The sequence below is a fragment of the Vanellus vanellus genome (genome assembly GCF_965231255.1).
Source record: "Vanellus vanellus genome assembly, chromosome: 20".
In the NCBI taxonomy this organism is placed as follows: domain Eukaryota; kingdom Metazoa; phylum Chordata; class Aves; order Charadriiformes; family Charadriidae; genus Vanellus; species Vanellus vanellus.
The window spans coordinates 5,285,177-5,302,989 of NC_138925.1; the positions used below are offsets into that span (position 1 = coordinate 5,285,177).

Here is a 17,813-nt window from a genome sequence, read left to right on the forward strand (position 1 = left end):
TCGTATTAAAAATATATTTCATTATTCATTATCCATGAATGCTGTATTTGGGAGAGTGTTTGTCTAAATTCACACCTTTGAAATACTTGATACCAGTTCTCCAGATAAAATTGGTTTAGCCACTTACTGTTAGCCTTCGTGTCTTCTGCCGTATCTGCATTCACACATTTTCAAATGATAAATGGATCCCGTAATTAGACAACACAGTTCAGTAATGCACTTTGCTATTTATATTCCTCAGGTCAAAGTCTGATATGATGGCAGAATAAATACAAAATCAGATTCTGAAGGGCACTGTCTTGATTAATACATCCTGTACCAAATGTAAATATTTCTATTTCCTCCTGTCAAACAAGGTTAAGAGAACAGTTGTCCTCCATCAAATAAAGTATAAATTCTGACATGTTTCTAGATATTTCATGGTATAATGCTTAATAAGGAGGTGACAGTGGAACATTTAAGAGTTTTTCTTTACGTAGAAAAATAGTTACCCCTCTACTATGAAAGCAAAACGCACCCTGAAAGTTACAGCTCACTGCATACCCTTATAACATGTTCAGAAACCACAGTGGATTTGGATGCCGCATGACAGCTTGCAGATAAAAGCATAGCAGACTTTGTGCCTTTTGAAGCGGGAAGAAGAGGGGGATTTGAATTTTGCGGAAGGAGTGAATGTTAAGGAACTAAAACCAGTCAACAAGCAAGCTTCTTTGTTCCAGCAGTCCATGCAGACACGAACTTCGGAATCTTCCTCCCTCCCTTGGGGAAAATAAACACACACACTGCAGGGGGGAAACACCAACCAAAAAAAAAAAAAAAAAAAACCAAAACAAAAAACCCCCAAACCACTACATCTTCACACTTTAATTTAGAATTACTTGTACATCTCAAAGGTCAGCACTGGATTATATATAACCTAATAAAATTCCTCTTGGACCCTGTCACCAACTGTCATGTAGCTATGAATAGGTATGAGAGTCACACACTGGGGAACATTCATTAGTTGGAAGTATTACTGATATCTGTGCGCACAGAAGTTTTTCCACATAATTTACTAAGTTATCTCCAGATCCTAAAGTACTATCAGCAAACACAAACCCAATTGTTTGAATTTTTTTATACTTTCACTGACACACTTAAAGGAAAGAAAGACAAAGGAAACATTTTGTGCGAGTGTGTATCATTTATTGTAGTTCAAGAGAGTCAGGAATTGAACAGAAGACACAGCGAAAAACAAAAGAAAAACAACCTTTTTTTTTTTTTCAGACTTAATTTTAAAACACTGTGGTTTCAAATCCTTTTTAAAAAGGAAATTCAAGTATCATATGCAGGGGGCAGTAATACAAAAATGTTTGTGAATATATTTATTTTTTTTTTTAAAAATGTAATTCTACATTTCCTGCACCCTTTCTGCTTTGGTAAGGCCAAGCCATGGATACAAATTGGTATGCAACATAAAAAAAAAAAAAAAAAAAAAGAGAGACCCCTGCCCCAAACTGCAGCCTCCAAGAATAAAAGGACCTGCTCCCTACGGACAAGCTCTAATGGCTCAGAACTGTCATTTAGCATATATCATATCTGCAGCATTAAAAGAATGGATTTTATTTTTTAAAAAGTCACCCAAATCCTGGTATTCCTAAGCATCTCATTCATGGCAGCTGTTTTAACGTATTTCTATCTCAAGGCTTTTCAAAAATACCAGAGCATCTAGATCAACATAAAGCAAAGGAACATCTCAAAGAACAGAAATTAAAATCCATGTGTGGAATCTTTGCTTTTTTGAAGTTATCCTTGTGTCTAACACCAATTAAAAACCAAATATGCAAATATGTGCAATATAAAAATACGATCCCAAGATTAACACTTTGTTGCAGGCACAGTTATCGCACAGAATATGTTCTTTTGAGGGCAGGGGAATGATTTTGATTTTCACAGGGATTTTTTTTTTTTTTGCATTACAAAAAAAAAAAAAAAAAAAAAAGACAGCAGTGCAGGATGGTGGAAGAGGAAAAAGGGAGGGAAAGAGGAAAAAGTTACTTTAGCAGCAAAATGTCCAAGGTTCTAACCACAATCAAATTAACGGATATCTGGCTGTAAAAAATAAGGTCGAAGGGATGCTGCCCTGATCCATTCATCTTTGCTAAAATAATTCAGGTGTAAAAACTCCAAAATGTGACATACTGAAGGACAGTTTTGTAACATAAGCAACTTCCTAGCTTGTCCTCCATGTTATTGACCATCGTTATCACTTAAATATATGTACAAGAATTAAGCCGCTTTTCTCCTCGTCGACATGCTTCTGGCCACTACTGCAAGTCAGTGCCAGTGGGCGTGCTAATCCCATCAATAGCTCTCAAAGTGTGTCTGCTCCGCTATTACCAGAACAGCCCACGCCCTGTTCTTCCCATTGGTGTTGGCGTGCACTTGCAAGGGAATTTTTAATGGTCAGTGTTCTGCTTGTCTCTCATCCAGGCTTGGATTTGCTCTTTAAGTTCTGGCACTAATAATGTAAAGAAGAGAAGAAAGAATTATTAACTTAGCGGTTAAATTACTTAGTAATACTACTATAAGAAAGCTCTTTGTGACAAAAAGCAAATTCTTTTCTAAAAACCGGATCAGGAATATTTACTACTATTTTCTTCTCTATCAATATATTTTCTGCACAGATGAGTAAATGAATTACTCATTTACCTACCATAATAATATCCTTTAGCCCAGCAGTTACGAAGGCAAGGGCATGGGTTTTTTTTCCCCAGAAAAAGGGAAAACAAAGAATGAACTTTTCTGTGCAAATTGAGATGAAAGAACTGTTACCTCTGCTAAGGCCTCAACCCTATCTTCTGAAAGTATACAGAACAAACTGCACACAAATTGCTTCCCCCAGTCAACAGTTCCATTGCTAACTCTTAAACGGCTACCTGGTTCCAGCATATTTTCTGTCAGCGTCTGACGATTGAAAGGATCAGTGGAAGAGTTCAACAGATGCCTCAGGATGATTGATCTGTCCATAATAGTCCCGGACGGCAACCTCACAGGATCAGTCATCAGAGTGTCCATAAGCGGATCTGAGGGCACAAGTGTCTCCTCATTAAATCGAGGACAATAGCTACAAGTTTCATCTGCATGCAAAAATCAGACTGGACAGTACAATCCCAGGGAAAAACAAAGAAACTCTTAGCTCTCTATATTTACTTAACTATTTAATTAAAACAGAGCAGGATGCAAGGCTCTAAACAATACATAGTTTCTATTAACATATACTCATATTTAGAATCAAAGTAACAAACCAAAGCCCTCTTCTAAACAGAGAGTTATTTAGAAAACTCAGCTTGCCTCTGAATTCATCCGGAGCATCACTGTAATCAATTTCTGCACGGGCATTCTTGGCAACAATTTCCTCCACTTTCTCTGCCAGCAGTTTGAATTTCTCTATTGCTATGGTTGACTTGATTCCAGCCTTTCTCATCTTTGAGATAACCTCCTCAAAGAGCTCTTTACTGTAGGACCTCTACAAGCAAAGCATAAAAAGACAATTTTGCTGAGATCTTTGAGATCTTTTAATGCATTTTTAAAATTTCCGGAGAAGGGATCAATGAAACCTCAACATTGTGTCAGACAGAAAAATATTATACAGATAACATTTTCTCTACCACCAGAATCTCAACTTTGGGTTAGACTTAGGCTTTTTTACTGGTCATCACTACCGTAGAACTGTTCGGGACCCAAAAAAAAAAAAGGCAATATCACCTAATCAAAATGAGTAAGACATTCAGAGAGGCTGACTCTAATTATTAGGATTGTTCCTTAGACAAAACATCTGTCTTGCCACTTCTGTCTGTATTCTTGTTCTCACAAGTCTTGACTGAAAATACAGCATAAAAATGAAAAGTTTTTGTGATTTCTTAACTTCTCCGATAGCGTGTAAGGCAGTACTGTGAAAGAAGTGATTCTTTCTCTTAACCCAAACAAAACCAAACAAAAAACCCACCCCATGACATTGCAAAAATAGTATGGCAACCCGGAGGGACCTAAAACTTGCAGGAAACTTGCCGGAAACTTGCCAGCTGGTGCAGTAAGAACCGTACAGCTACACAGTGCAACATTCGGAGAGACCAAATGCATCTCCTGTAGTTCCAACTGAAGCAAGCATTGCTTTCATGGAAAAAAAGAAAGTTACACAAGGACTTTTGAAAGCTGCTTATATTCTAAAGGCACCATTTTCTTCTAAGTTCACAATGCTGTGTTTTGAGATAATAAAAATTGTTATTTATACTGCAATGCCAGGCTGAATTAAATGACAAATCAAAACACACTAAGTATCACAGATTTCTGTTTTCCTTGAGGATTTTAAAATGTTCAACACGGCCCTACTTCTTTCATCTACACTATATCACACCAAGAAATGCCATTCACTACTTAGGACACACAGTGCCCACCCAAACTCCTTTCTAGCCCAGAGGAGAACAGAACTATGGCAAGATGCCCAGGGCTTTATAAACGTTTTCAGATTCCTTGTAATACGTGCTAGGATTTGCAAACAGGAGATGCATCAAAATGCTTTAGAGAGACCCTGCCATGATCAAGCAACTTTTTGTTTGGTTTGTTTTGTTTTTTGGTTGTTTGGTTTTTGGTTTTTTTGTTTTTTTTTTCTCCTAATACCAGTAGCCATTAACCAACTGTGCATTTCCTTGGTGTTTCTTTCCTGTCATTGACAGTTTCCAAGATACTAGTCACCCCCCCCCCCTTTTTTTATGAAGGGCTACTTTGTTAATTAAGCTTTATTCCAGTTCCCACAGCAGCAGGCTGCTTTCTTTTTAAACCCTATGTCATTGATGTGCATTTTGCTGTGGCTAGCATTGATGAATGAATGATGGATAACATTCTCACTGTCATATATAGTGAACAGCATAAAAATACACAGCGTGCTCATTATACACATGCAAAAACATAAGGCCTGTTTCAGAAGTGTTACTGATATTATCTGCAATTATCAGAACTGAAATAATTACAGAAAAAAGATCATGATTTACTCTGATACCTCTGCTTCACTAGACACGCAAATACAGCTTCATGTATTGTAAAACAGCTTTCACTAGAATTTCAAGTGGCCATCGAGAACGTTTTTGAAAGTCTATATAACGCACAGGCACGGACAGATGCAATTCAGTAGTTTGACAACTTTACAGGAACACAAGAGGTGAGCGATAGCTTATCTACCTTAAGAATTAACATTCTGCTCTAAAAACTACCACGAGGAGTTCAAAGGTGTCTCACGTGTTGCATTTTGTCCATTTATTATGCAGCCATTTAATAATATGAAAGGGAATACAATACAGAAGCTGTTAGTCTAGAGAATGAACTTTGCATTGTTAAATGAGGCTCCTCTTCTCAGTCCCAGCTCTGCCTGTTCCATGTGTTCGTGATGAGGAAGGGGGGAGGGAGTCAAAACTCATTGTATGTTTCAGTTTCCTCACTTGCAAAATTAGGACAAAGTACTTCTGTTAATTTACAATGAGGCTGTAGCTAATAAGCAACTAATGCTCCAGAAGTTTCCTCTGTGTGTGTGAAGTGCTAGAGATGTTTATGTGTGTCCATAGGTTTGCAAAACACTTTGAAAACATACCCATCTACAGAGAGCAGACAGAATGTGAACAGAGATGATCTGCTGACAGAAAACAAACTGCAAGCGTATAGGACAGAAACGGGGTGGCAGCATGCAAGTACGATGAAACTTCTAGAGTATTATGCAAAGTCCTGTTTGTCCACAGTGCTTTCGCCCTTCCCCTCCTCATCTTTTTGGAGCTCACCTGATCATCAGCAATTGCTTTAGCAAAGCGAGCACAATCAAGCTGTAGATAAATGTCAGTCAGTTGGTCCAACAGCTTCTTTGGTTCAAACCCATATTTCTCAGGGTTTTCGACTTTCAGGTCACGGCACTTGGGGCCACACAGTTGCTGTAAGTTAAAGTTCAACATAGCAGCCAATCGCGGTCCAAGTTCCTACGGGACCAAAGTAAAACACAGATCACAGCATGAAGACAGTGATAAAGATGATTACCACTAGATTTGCAAACAGCAAGATCGGGAATTATTAACTAATAAAATTATTATTTTGTAGGCTTACAGGAAGTGTCTTTTCTTTATGTATGCTTTCCATTAAAAGAAAAAATATGCAAACAGCTTCTGTCTAGAAGGATCACACCGTCTCAGTGACTCAGGTAATGCTCTTAACATCAAATAACTTCAACAGTAATTATGTTTCAGTGAGTTGAAGAAAGGGGAGGGAGGGTGGAGACAAAGGGCTACCAAACATTTCCATGTTGTTACACAACAGTAGAGATGTTAGAGAAGCTAGAAACCAAGTGAAATCTGAACAGGACTTACAGGTCTGAGAAAAGGCTTTTGAACCTGCTTGGTAAGGATATGGAACATATCAACAGTTTCTGTTGCCAGGGCAAGATATGAACGAGACACACGCTCATCCTGAGCTAGCTGCGATTGCCGAGCCTGTTGCTGATCCTAGGAAATAAACATTCAGTGGTTACAAATCCATAGAATTTCCTACATCATCACCAATCAAAGCCTTAACAGCCATAACGCTAACATGATCTAGACAGACAAAAGAACAGACTGCAATTCAAACCCAGATATGATACATTTTTTTTTTCATTTAAGGTACAGTTCACTTGTACTACCTAATACTAAACAAAAGCCCGCACCAATTTTCCAGAATTCTGCAACACTAAAAATGAATGCAGATGCTATCACAAGACTCCACAGTTATTGAGTCTGTTTACATCCTGTAACTGCTCCTCGCAGCTGCAGAATTGGGTTATGCTTTCTTTCCATCCAAATGCCAATACTTCAAAACCAGCTTGGGATCTGAGAGTCAAGTGAGGTTCTCTCTAATTTATGCACCATCATAAATAATAAACACTCCACACTGGAACAATCTGCAGATGATGTACCAGCTCGTTTTGTCACTACAGCAATGGCTTTACCTTGCTAGTAGGCGTAAACAGGAATAAAGGATTCAGAGGAACAAATCAGAAGTAGTTTAACAAACAAGATCTTTACAGCTTTTCTTTTCAAACCTTTTCTTTTTAAAAAAAAAAATAATTAAAAAAAATCAATAACCTTAAAATAGAAATACCTAACATTGGTGGGTCAACACACAATTATTGTTTAATCAGGCTAAGGTCTGAGGTATAGGACTCTAATTGTTGGCATCAAATCTACCCAGGATCAATGCATTAACAAAATAAAAGCTTCTATTCCTTGTAGTCAATTCAACTGGCGAGCATCTTCCAAAACCTCCTTCAAGAAGGTTAAAGTCTTAATTTCTGCACTTAGAATTAAGTGCACAGTAATTTAAAAAACTTTATACTATTTCCCCTTCACACCACATTCTTTTCCAGCCACACCATAACTATGCAGAATGATGGTTTTTGCAGTGTCATCCAGAGTGACCACAGCCATACTGGCAGCAAGAAAAAGCATCGAGAACTGCTTCTCACGAGCAGCTCTTTGGTGCTGCCCCTTATTAAAAAGTTCTTTCAACGGTCTTGCATTAAAAAATTAAAAATAAGTAAAGGGCACTTTGAAAAACAGCTCTGTTCACCCTGGGCAGCAGGTCCCATTGTTCTTTATTCTTCATCTCCTCTTGCACTTCATGGATACGTTTTAGGGACTCCAGACTCTCATCCAGCAAGAAAGTTGTGTCATTTATCAGCATGTTGATGTAGCGAACAAACTGCTTCCCAGAGCTGAAAACATTGAAACACAGTTATCACGGCAGAGCAGATGGGTGTGCAGACCAGACTGCAACCCCAGCAACACTCCTTCTGCACTGCATATTTCGAACAATGATCCCATTCCCCAAGCCAAGTTGATTGTGGTGTCCAGAGCTCAGTTTAGAAACACTCCAGTTCTACTGGAAGGGGTTGCCGTTTAAAATACAATGGAAAACAGTATCACCCATTCCCAGTGAGTAGCTTGCATAACAGTAAGCAGCATCAGACAATTTCTTACTCACTTGAACTCTTCCATAAATGTACCATGGTGAGCTATATTCTGCCAGAGGCTTTTGAAAATGGTGCTGATGTGGTAGCGGATCGTAAACTTGTCATAGAATTCGCTAGTGGCTCCAGTATGTTCAACATCTGCAAAAGAAGAGAGATCCCAGAACTGAAATCAAAACTCTTTCCCACCAGGATTCAGCTGCACCACACTACATTTCTCCCCTACTGTCTCTAATGTGATGAGCTTCCAGCACCAGCTTTAAGAGACGAAATTCAATTCCTATTCAGAAGTCTCCACCGTAGTCCCCATTAAAAGAAGCAGCACTGTCCTTTTTCTAATCCAGAACCTACCTCATTTCTGAAGAAAAACCCTCAAAACCAAGAACTTTGTTCTATTCAACTCCACTTGCTCTTTGTTCCACACTCTAAAATTTCAATAAGAAAACTCTGGGAACACAGCAAAAACAGTTGTTTCTATGGGTGCAAAGCCCTTTTGAAGTATCCAGATCTACAGGACTAGCGAAACCACAGTCAGAAGTTTTAAAATCCCAATACGCCCTCACAAAACAAATAAAACCCTTCCAGTTTGGAATCCAAACACCACAAAACCAAATTGTCACATCAATCTACAGTGCTAGTGCACAGCAGCTTATGGAAGGACTGAATTCTCAAGGTTCCATCTAATGCCATTTCCCCCAATTCCTGAGCAAGAAAGGTTCATTTTTACAAGACTCAAGATTTACCTGTTTGTTTGGGGGTTGTTTGTTGTTGTTTGTTTGTTTTGTTTTGTTTTTTTAAAAGGTTACAACAACTAACAAATCCTTTTGCCTTATAATACTCACTACTTACTGTACACTCAGTGAATAGACAAAGAACTTACCCGTGTAAAACTTCATCAAGGAGGGGACTAACAATTTAGTGGAGAGAGGATGATTCTCAATCATTTCAAAGAACTTTTGTGTCCGGGGCTGAACAGCTGGATTTGTCATGAACATCACTTCCACCAGCTTGGCTACTAAATAAGGATTTCGGATGTAGTTCTGGTTGCACAGCATCACAACAAGGAACATCACTATGTCCTGAGTACAGGGCTCATAAAGCACCTGAGGAGCATATCTGAAAAGAGGGAGATAAGGAAAACAAAATGAAAAACGCTAACCCTGTATTGTCTACAAAAGGTTTATCATATAAAGCAAGTAAGCTCAGCTTACTTGTTAACAACTCATTTGCAAAGTTCAGTCATTTTATCATAATTTCCCATAATTCTTTACAGAAACTAGATTTTTACTCTTCCAAAAGGTCTTGCCAGCTGTTCACTACCAGAAGATGAATTTCAGCCTGAAACACTGTAATATTCTTTTGTTGTGCATAATAGCAAATTTGCTATGAAGTACTACTATAACAGCACCTCAGGAAGGCAAAAGCAAACATCTTCTGATCATACTACACAGCAAACTCTGAATTTGAAGGCACGTTATCAGAAAGAAAGTGACCAGCTTCAGACCGCCCAGATTACATCCGAAAAGCATTCATGCCCATCTAAACTGCTAAAAGCTTACAAACACATTTTGTCCCAGCAAATTCATAAATGGGGGAATTTTCTACTTATTAAGCTATGACTTTAAAAAGTATTATTCTAGTGATGACTTAACATATCATGAAATCAAAAGAACTCAGCAAACTCCAAGGCATAGAGAAAATTCTTGGGGGAGGGAAAGAAAATAGCTTCAACTTTCTTCCAAGAAAAAAACTAGGTTAGAAGGGACTCTGGAGCTCATCTGGGCATTGTATCTCCAGCAACACCTGCCAATGTCATCATCTTACGGCTGTTGTTAAAAAACAGAACATTAACTACAGAATAGCTGGGAAACTACTTTCGCACCCTAAATTTACACTCACGCCACCTGTTACAGGGGTAAATGGTAGTACAAGTTTCCTACAGCTTTACTTACTGTACAATAAAAAATAAAAATTCGGCAACATCTTCCACGTAAAATTCTGGCAATGCTGCAAATACCTTCGGAACTTCAGGAGTTAAAGGCAATTTTATGCTGTAGAATAAGAGAGACAAACAGGACAGTAAAATAGCAGGGTTAAGTCAAAAGTGTCAGGAGCTCTCTTATGGAATTCTCCTATGGGAACACTTTACATGAGTTCTGAAACTGATTTTTCTTAAAATCCACGTCAGTACTTCAAGGGTAGTAAAAATACCCGAGGGTTCCTCCCCCCTGTAACTGAACCTTAACTATAAATAAGACTTACATTCCATGCAAGAATCTATGTCACTGACATAAAGTAACAATCACTTAAGAAAGCAGACACTGTTAAAAAAAAAAAACAAAAAACAAAAAAAACCACACAACCAACCAACCAACAACACAGTTAAAACTCTAAAACTGCTGAATTCAGCAAACGATCTAACACGATCTGAAATACTTTGACACAATTTACACAGGACTATCCCGACACTCACTTGGGATAGGCAGGGTCAAGAATGCGAAGCATCAGCTGAATCACCATGCCATAGAAATTCAGACATCTCCTGAGAAAGTTTTCATCCAGCAAACCAGCATCCGCACAAGCCTTGCACCTCACCAGTTTCTGCAGAATATGCATACAAAAACTAATCCAGGGCAAGACAACATAAAAGGAAGGGCAAGCCTATCCAAGCTAATCAATATGTCTGTGAATCACGAAAATTATACAATGGCATCTTCTTAAAATATCCTCTTATTTGAAGAAAAGAGGGCACTTAAGCCCCAACATATCAAGAAACAACGCATATGTAATTCAGAGTTGCAGGGACAGAGGAGCCTTTTACAAGCTTTAAGGGAACAATGGAAGAAATAACAGAGGTATCAAAGTGGGAAATATGCAATTAAAGTCATTTTGGTGATACGGGTTAGAAAATTTGTATGAATTTATAGTAGGAAGACCTAAACAGGACAGATCCTCAAAAGAGAGGACCCCAGCATACTCAACTTTGCGAGAATTCTATGTGAGATTAGGGACGTGAGAGTTCCATCTCCATCTTGGGCGTGGATTGTGCACACACAACTACCCCTGAACAAATCACAACCCCTTTGCTGCTCTCTCTCTAATAAAAATAGTATTTTCTTCTTTCTAACGAATACTGGCTAAGTTAATCTTGGTGTTACTTTGAATTTTAAATTCGCCATTAATGTTGTATTGTATCACGACCACCATCTAGTGCAGTCGAAAACATTTTAACAAGCTCACATGGTTCACAGATTCAAAACCACTTTTCAAGAAGTATCACTGGGAAGTTGCATTTAAGCATTAGGACACGAAGTAGACATACAGGCAGGAGAACTGAATCACTTACAAACCTTAAGCTGTGTCTTGCAACGTTTCAGCATTTCTCGATGCCTGGTAGCCAGAGGAGAATCCTTCCATTGACTTTCATTGTTTTTCAAATCTTCAACAGTCCTGAAAATCGTATGCAATAATGGGTTATCACAACAGGGGGGTATGTACTGCCATCTACAAGGCACTCAACCTACTTGTCTGCTAAATACCGATGAAATATTGAGAAGAAAAGTGGGGAAAAAAGCTAATCATTTTCAAAGAAGATACCCATCATCGTAACAAGAAAAGTAAATTGCTTTTGTAAATGCAGATTGAACATCTGCACAGTGTGCATTCAAAGGCACAACATACCCGAGCTCCAACATACATGCCTGTCAGAAATCAGACCAGTGGGAGGAAAAAAATAAAAGGGATGAAGCACAGAAGGGACCTCTCCTGCCTGACAAACTAATTTTATCCACTGTATTAAAAAAAAAAAAAAAAAAAAGTATTTGCCTTTTTTATTTTTTCCACACTAAAGTCTGCAGTCACTCTAAAGGAAGGTTAAAAGGATGTAATTAAAATTAACCCTAACACACAGAAAGGCTGTTCAAGTTAACAACAAGATATTCAAAGATCTCATTTGTCTTCCAATATCAGAAAGGAAAATGGAAAAGAGAATCAGCTAAGGAAGAAAAAGGTGGCTGACAACAGTACTTGTTAGAAACACTTTCTCCTTCCCAAGAAACATGCAAGTCTGCATCCTGTGTGTCTTCCCACTTTCCACTATTGTAAATGATTTTTTGCAGTTTTGTTCTACCCTTCCATGCTCTCTTCCATGCTCTACTCCCCCTAAAATTCAGGTCTGCAGAGGAGTACAACACACAAACAGTCTATAGTCTGTCAGCCTAAGGACCAGTAAAATTAAGGTGGTGGATATTACCTCCCCTCCCTTACCCGCCTTCTCACTCTGCCCCACAAGAGAGAGAGAACTTTAATGTACATTACATACACCATTTACATTTAAAAATATCCTACGTATTCTTGTATCTTAATCCTTTCTAGGAAGGGCAGCTGATTAGAACAAAACTCAACATACTGAACTGTATGAATATGGTCCCTTTTCATCCCTCCTCTAAACACGAATTCTTTTCCCCATCAATCTCTGCTTACAGCAGAAAAATATCCAGTATAACATCTTTATTACCAGCATCTAATTACATTGCCCAGTGTTGCAAGCAACTAAGCAATTAATGGAAAACGCCGAACACTAAGCTCCTATTGATGTCAGTAGAAGCCAAGAGCTCTTCACTCTGTACTGTCAGATGGAGACTGCTGTATAAGCAACTCCTTCGCAACAATTCTAAATAAGGAAAATGCAGCAATTCCTTCTCTAAGCTAAATGTATGGCTTATTTACAAGTAAGCCACAGGCTTTTTTATATGAAAATACTTTTTTAATATAAAACCACTTTTTTCTTTAAGATATACTGACTCCTCCTGCTCTGTTCTCTGCAGCTTCCCAGGTTCTTGGCCTGCATGTGCTTTAAAAACTAAAAATGAAATCACTACAAACACAGTCCAAAACCCTGTAATGAACTCATGGTATTACTGCCAAGGAACATTTACCAAAACGCAATGAGTGCAATTATAAACAATGGAAAATACTGATGATATAAAAATCTGTTCTAATTTTAACAGGGTATTCTTCGAGGTTTAGCAACTATAAAAGTCTGTTTGAATTCATGCCAAGATAAATGGAAAACAGCAGTATCTTCACGTCAACATCATAACTTTTATTTATAATTTTTAAAACAGTAAACCCCATGCTGAATTAAATGTACACCAACAATATTAAGAGTTTACTGCTAAAGCCTCCCTCTCCTCCCCAAGGGTATGACACATTATCCCACCTCAGAAGCCAAGGAGAAAAAGGTAAATATCTTTCAGGACATACAAAACAGCACAGGCACCAACTAACAACAGCTTGTTTCTGAAGTCACAAGTCAATTACAATGACTTGATTATCAGATGTGTAACTTTATATGCACTCCTACACCTATGTCAAGGAGCCGAGGCACTGATGCCCACACACCACCAATGACACCACAGAGTAAGTTATAATGAACAGTGTTAAGTAATGTCACAAATCCTAAAATGCTCTGAAGATAATTGAATTGTCTTTTAAACAGAATGGTCTTCTCACCAATTTGAGCTGCCTTGTGTAACCAACATCATCCCATTATTTGAATACCTGATTCAAGCCACAGTCCCTCAATGTAAGCAAAAATCCATAAGGGCCAAAAGCAGCAGATTAACAAATAGTTAAGACGTGTGATGCTGTACTTGGCAACAGTTTTACCCAAATTGTCATTCTAGTTTCCATTAAGTTTATAGGAGTTGCCACCATGGTGAGAAGACGACGTTGCTAGGATGCTAGGATACTCAGATGAACTAGATAATTAACAACTTCTAACCTGTTGAGTTCCCTGATGGCCCGCAGTCTACGTATGTACCGACGGCAGCTTGGCAAGATTGAGAGATGATGGGCATGCAGGGTTAGGAAGAAACATTCTGTTGGGAATTTCGGCTCAGAAAATGGAGAAGGATCCCTGTCTAGAAAACAAACAAACAAAAAAGCAGTATAGGTGAATAAATTAAAAAATGAACTGCCCTACTAGGGGTGAGACCTTGAACTCAACTCTCTTGAAACAAGTAAGAGCAGAGAGCATCAAGAAGAAACATTTAGGAATAGGGGAAATATTTGCTGGAATCAAGTACTTCCATGTACCTCCAGTATCAAAACCAGAAGGCAGAGTAAATGCTTAACATTTATCAATAAGAGTACTCACAAAGTTCAGCAATCCAGGCTGTAACATCCTCCATTGTTGCTTTCACTCTTGTCTCATCTGTTGGGAGGTCAATACGACACCTGGGATGAAATATGTACATGGGATCAACTGTTTCCAGCTTTATCTTCGTACTTAGTTGCTGTAGTACCCATAAGAAGTTGAGCATAAAGCCATCTGTAGATACCAAACGATCATCTGTCTGTGGAAGAAGAAAACAAATAGGTGAAGACATAAGCTCAGAAGTACAAGGGTATTTTCTGCTGCTTTAATAGTACTCAACATAAATGAAGTATGCAAGTTGAAGAAAAGGGAGAAATGACGAAGAATGTAGACCTGTAAGGAGACCTTTGTGATACTGGGAAGGTCACTTACTAACTTACATATTATCTTTCTCTACAGTTCAAGTAGTCATTCTCAAGAACACTAAACAAATGTATAAAAAGAAGTATAAGACCTAAGAAATGAAAAGGGCCTCTTTCAAGAATAGTTTGCCACAGATATAGATAGCAACAGGAGAGTTTCAAACAGTTGCTGAGCTTTAATTCATAAGTTATATCTTAAGCGTAAAGTTTCTATTACTTCTTCACTGAAATTCCACAGAAATATTCCTAGTAATGGTTCCAAATGTTTGCTTTTGAAAAGAGGACTCGAAGACAACAGTGATGCAAACTTCAGTTGTTTGGGATTCATGCACAGATTTTATCGCAGGAAATGAGTGCAATGCATTAATTAAAACAATGGCAAAACAACATTGCTGCTGTTTCACTGGAGGCATGCCAGTTCATATCTGCATTACTCCTTTTATAGAAACCATACAAACAAAGCCTAACAACTTACCAGCTGGGAAATCAGTTTTTTAAACATAGCAAATTGGAGTGACTGAAGCCCCCACAGACTGAAGGGGGGGAGTGCACAGGGCTGGGGGGAATGCAAAGCTTTAAACATCTAATATAGAATCCCTGTTAATGAAGTGACATGGCAGTTTTAAAAAAGGAAAGAACAAACTGATCAAATAGTTAAAACAGAGTAATTTCAGAAATGGGAAACTTACTGAAAGAGATAAAGACTGATGTGACAGGGCTTCTTGCCTGTTGTAGCAGGCATTCAAAATTCTTTTGTCCTCCATTCCAGAGCCACCACTGCATGACCCATCTAGTGCTATTTGTGCACTGACTAGGCCCACAAATTACAGAAGAGCGTTCCTTCTATTTACCTGCATTTGCGCCTTTTTCATGTTGGCATTGACAATAGCTGCCATGTAATTGAGAGCTGCTTCTCGAGTTTCACCATTCAACAAAATACTGTGTAGAATCTTGAACAGCTCTTGCTGGAATTTCAAGTAAACATTCTGTCAGGTTGCACATACTTCTTAACATTGCATTCCTGCTTTCTGTTGCTCCATATTTTTATGTTCTACAAATTCCACAGAACTGAGTACAACTTCTATTATGGTCTTATTATAAACATTATATGCATATATTAGTTATGAAATTAGTTACAGAAAATATGTATACAGACTAGGGCAACACACACACTACTAATACAGAATGCATTTTTTCCACTCATCCTTTAACATGAACTATAATCCATGACTAACTGTTCTGTTATTTTCTGAACTGGCTTACCGCCTTACAGAAATATTTGTAGCACTACAACTAATTTTTTCCCTAATTCCCTTCGGCCATATCCTAACAGATTTGTTGTTTAATACAGAAGCTAGATTATTTTAGATTACATTCTTCATCTATGTCAAGACCAAAAAAACCCCACAATAGTTTTGCATTATTTTTAAACAGAACACTTACCCTTGCTAATTCCAGGTAATGTTGCAAAGACTGGCTAACAACCCGGGTGTTTTCAAGAGTAATTGCAGGCCCTGAGAAGTACTTTTCAACTACTTTGTTCTGAAAGTAGAATACGTATTGGCAAATGTATCGAACATACTGGGGATGGGGAAAAAAAAAAACAAACAAACAAAACACCAACCAAACCACCCCCCTCAAACACACACTTCTCTCAGCATCCTTCTGTTACACTTACGTCATCTTCAGCAAAGACAGAGAGACTGAAGAAGGCTCCAAGATAGGAAAGTCTTTGCAGCTCTCTTCCTCCACCTGTGCTTAAAGATTTAGGCAACCACAAGGGCAAAGACACAACCTAGAAAACAGGAGAAAGAGCAAGTTAATGAAAGCTGTCACGTCAGCCATAATATTTTAGCAGCACTTTCAGTGTTTGCCACATGCCCTTGATTCTTCAACACTGTCATGCCAATAGCTAAATGGAAATGCCTCCTCAGTATTTCAGCAATCTAAGCAAGTCCTGTTTGTCTTCACTTTTCTAAATTCTTGGGGAAAAAGGACTCTTTTTACCAGTTTACTTTAAACTACCGTTTAGCATGAGATACTCCAGTAGCCCCTGTTTACAGTTCTGAAGAACATTATCAATGTGGATCATATGACAGAACAAACTAAGTTACACAGTTCTTTTAACTCGAAAAGAATCAGACTGGATACACTTACCAAACTGCACATAGGGTGTGATTTCCCAAACTTGATTTCACAAAGTTCACATAGTGCCTATAAAGAAATCCCAAGAAAAATTATCTTTGTGTGTGAGTCCTAAGTAAGCTGTCTGCAAATAACAAGCTTAACATGGTAAACTGCCAAAAGAGCCAAACCTTTTTCCCCTTCATCAGTGGAAAAACTTCCATCTTCTACAACGGTGAAGAGGTCCAAAAAGAGGTAGAGCACACCCTGCTCCCACTTTAGCTTTTGCATCTGTTCCAAGTTGTCTCAAAAAGGCTAACATGTCTCATCGGATAATAAATTATTGCGCTTATTTCAAAAATTAGCTGTGCAAATTGTTTGTTTGTTCAGAACATAACAGTGCCTTTGCTGGACTCGTGAACTGCCACATAAAAGTCAGTAACAATAATAAATAGAGCAATTGTTCTATACATACACCAAGGCCTTTGTCTTTTGAATCAAAGTGGAAAAATGTCAGATGAACACAGAAGCCAGAAACAAAGAATCCTATCCAAGATCTCTAACTCACTTTCAACTGCAGCACAGAAAAAAGGAAAGCAGTTTAAGACGATTCTGGAAACACGAGAATACTGTAGGCTTTCACATATCCTGCTTCTCCTGTATTATATGTTCTCATTCTTCAATTATACTATAGCTAGTAACCACTATTCCATCCTTTCGGTGCACACCGTGCCAACTAGAGATGATCAAAATGGAATATGTTTTCAAGTAGCCCTTACTTGTAGCCAACTGCCAAACTTGCAACAATTCACAACTTGGACCGGGGGGAATAACACAAGAGCAGAAAAAACACAGAACCAACAAAAATTAGTATTTTTGCAAAAGTAGAACGATTGCTTAATCAATTTGGTTGGAGCACCCCAGTCCAGTTAATTTCCTGAAGTACAAATTAAACCTCAGATGTAACAGCCTTTTTTGGCATCATACACTGAAGATACTAAAATCTGAAGGTGTTAGCTGACAATGCTCAATTTACCCAAGAATTTAATTTGCTCTTTTGTGGCCAAGCACGCTTTTCAAAAGACTTTTTTGTTTTGTCAATAAAAGCAGTAGGAGGGAAGCAGATCTAGGGGCTAAAGTATGCACT

At 38.2% G+C, this 17,813-nt stretch overlaps 1 protein-coding gene across 2 annotated transcripts in view; it reads right to left on the minus strand.

The window, feature by feature from the left end:
• Window positions 1–1,169: 1,169 nt before the first annotated feature.
• The window catches only part of UBE4B (ubiquitination factor E4B), a 42,166-nt gene continuing 25,522 nt past the window's right edge, over window positions 1,170–17,813 (minus strand). For both annotated transcript variants that reach the window (XM_082493630.1, XM_082493631.1), the window contains 17 exons: window positions 16,700–16,756; window positions 16,221–16,337; window positions 15,986–16,084; window positions 15,394–15,507; window positions 14,181–14,379; window positions 13,806–13,944; window positions 11,371–11,470; window positions 10,494–10,621; window positions 9,973–10,071; window positions 8,901–9,136; window positions 8,035–8,161; window positions 7,621–7,765; window positions 6,384–6,518; window positions 5,808–5,999; window positions 3,334–3,508; window positions 2,919–3,065; window positions 1,170–2,500 (listed from right to left, as the gene is read on the minus strand). In XM_082493630.1, the coding sequence (XP_082349756.1) occupies window positions 2,439–2,500; window positions 2,919–3,065; window positions 3,334–3,508; window positions 5,808–5,999; window positions 6,384–6,518; window positions 7,621–7,765; window positions 8,035–8,161; window positions 8,901–9,136; window positions 9,973–10,071; window positions 10,494–10,621; window positions 11,371–11,470; window positions 13,806–13,944; window positions 14,181–14,379; window positions 15,394–15,507; window positions 15,986–16,084; window positions 16,221–16,337; window positions 16,700–16,756 (2,271 nt within the window). In that variant the 3' untranslated portion in view covers window positions 1,170–2,438. The remainder of the gene's footprint in view (window positions 2,501–2,918; window positions 3,066–3,333; window positions 3,509–5,807; window positions 6,000–6,383; window positions 6,519–7,620; window positions 7,766–8,034; window positions 8,162–8,900; window positions 9,137–9,972; window positions 10,072–10,493; window positions 10,622–11,370; window positions 11,471–13,805; window positions 13,945–14,180; window positions 14,380–15,393; window positions 15,508–15,985; window positions 16,085–16,220; window positions 16,338–16,699; window positions 16,757–17,813) is intronic.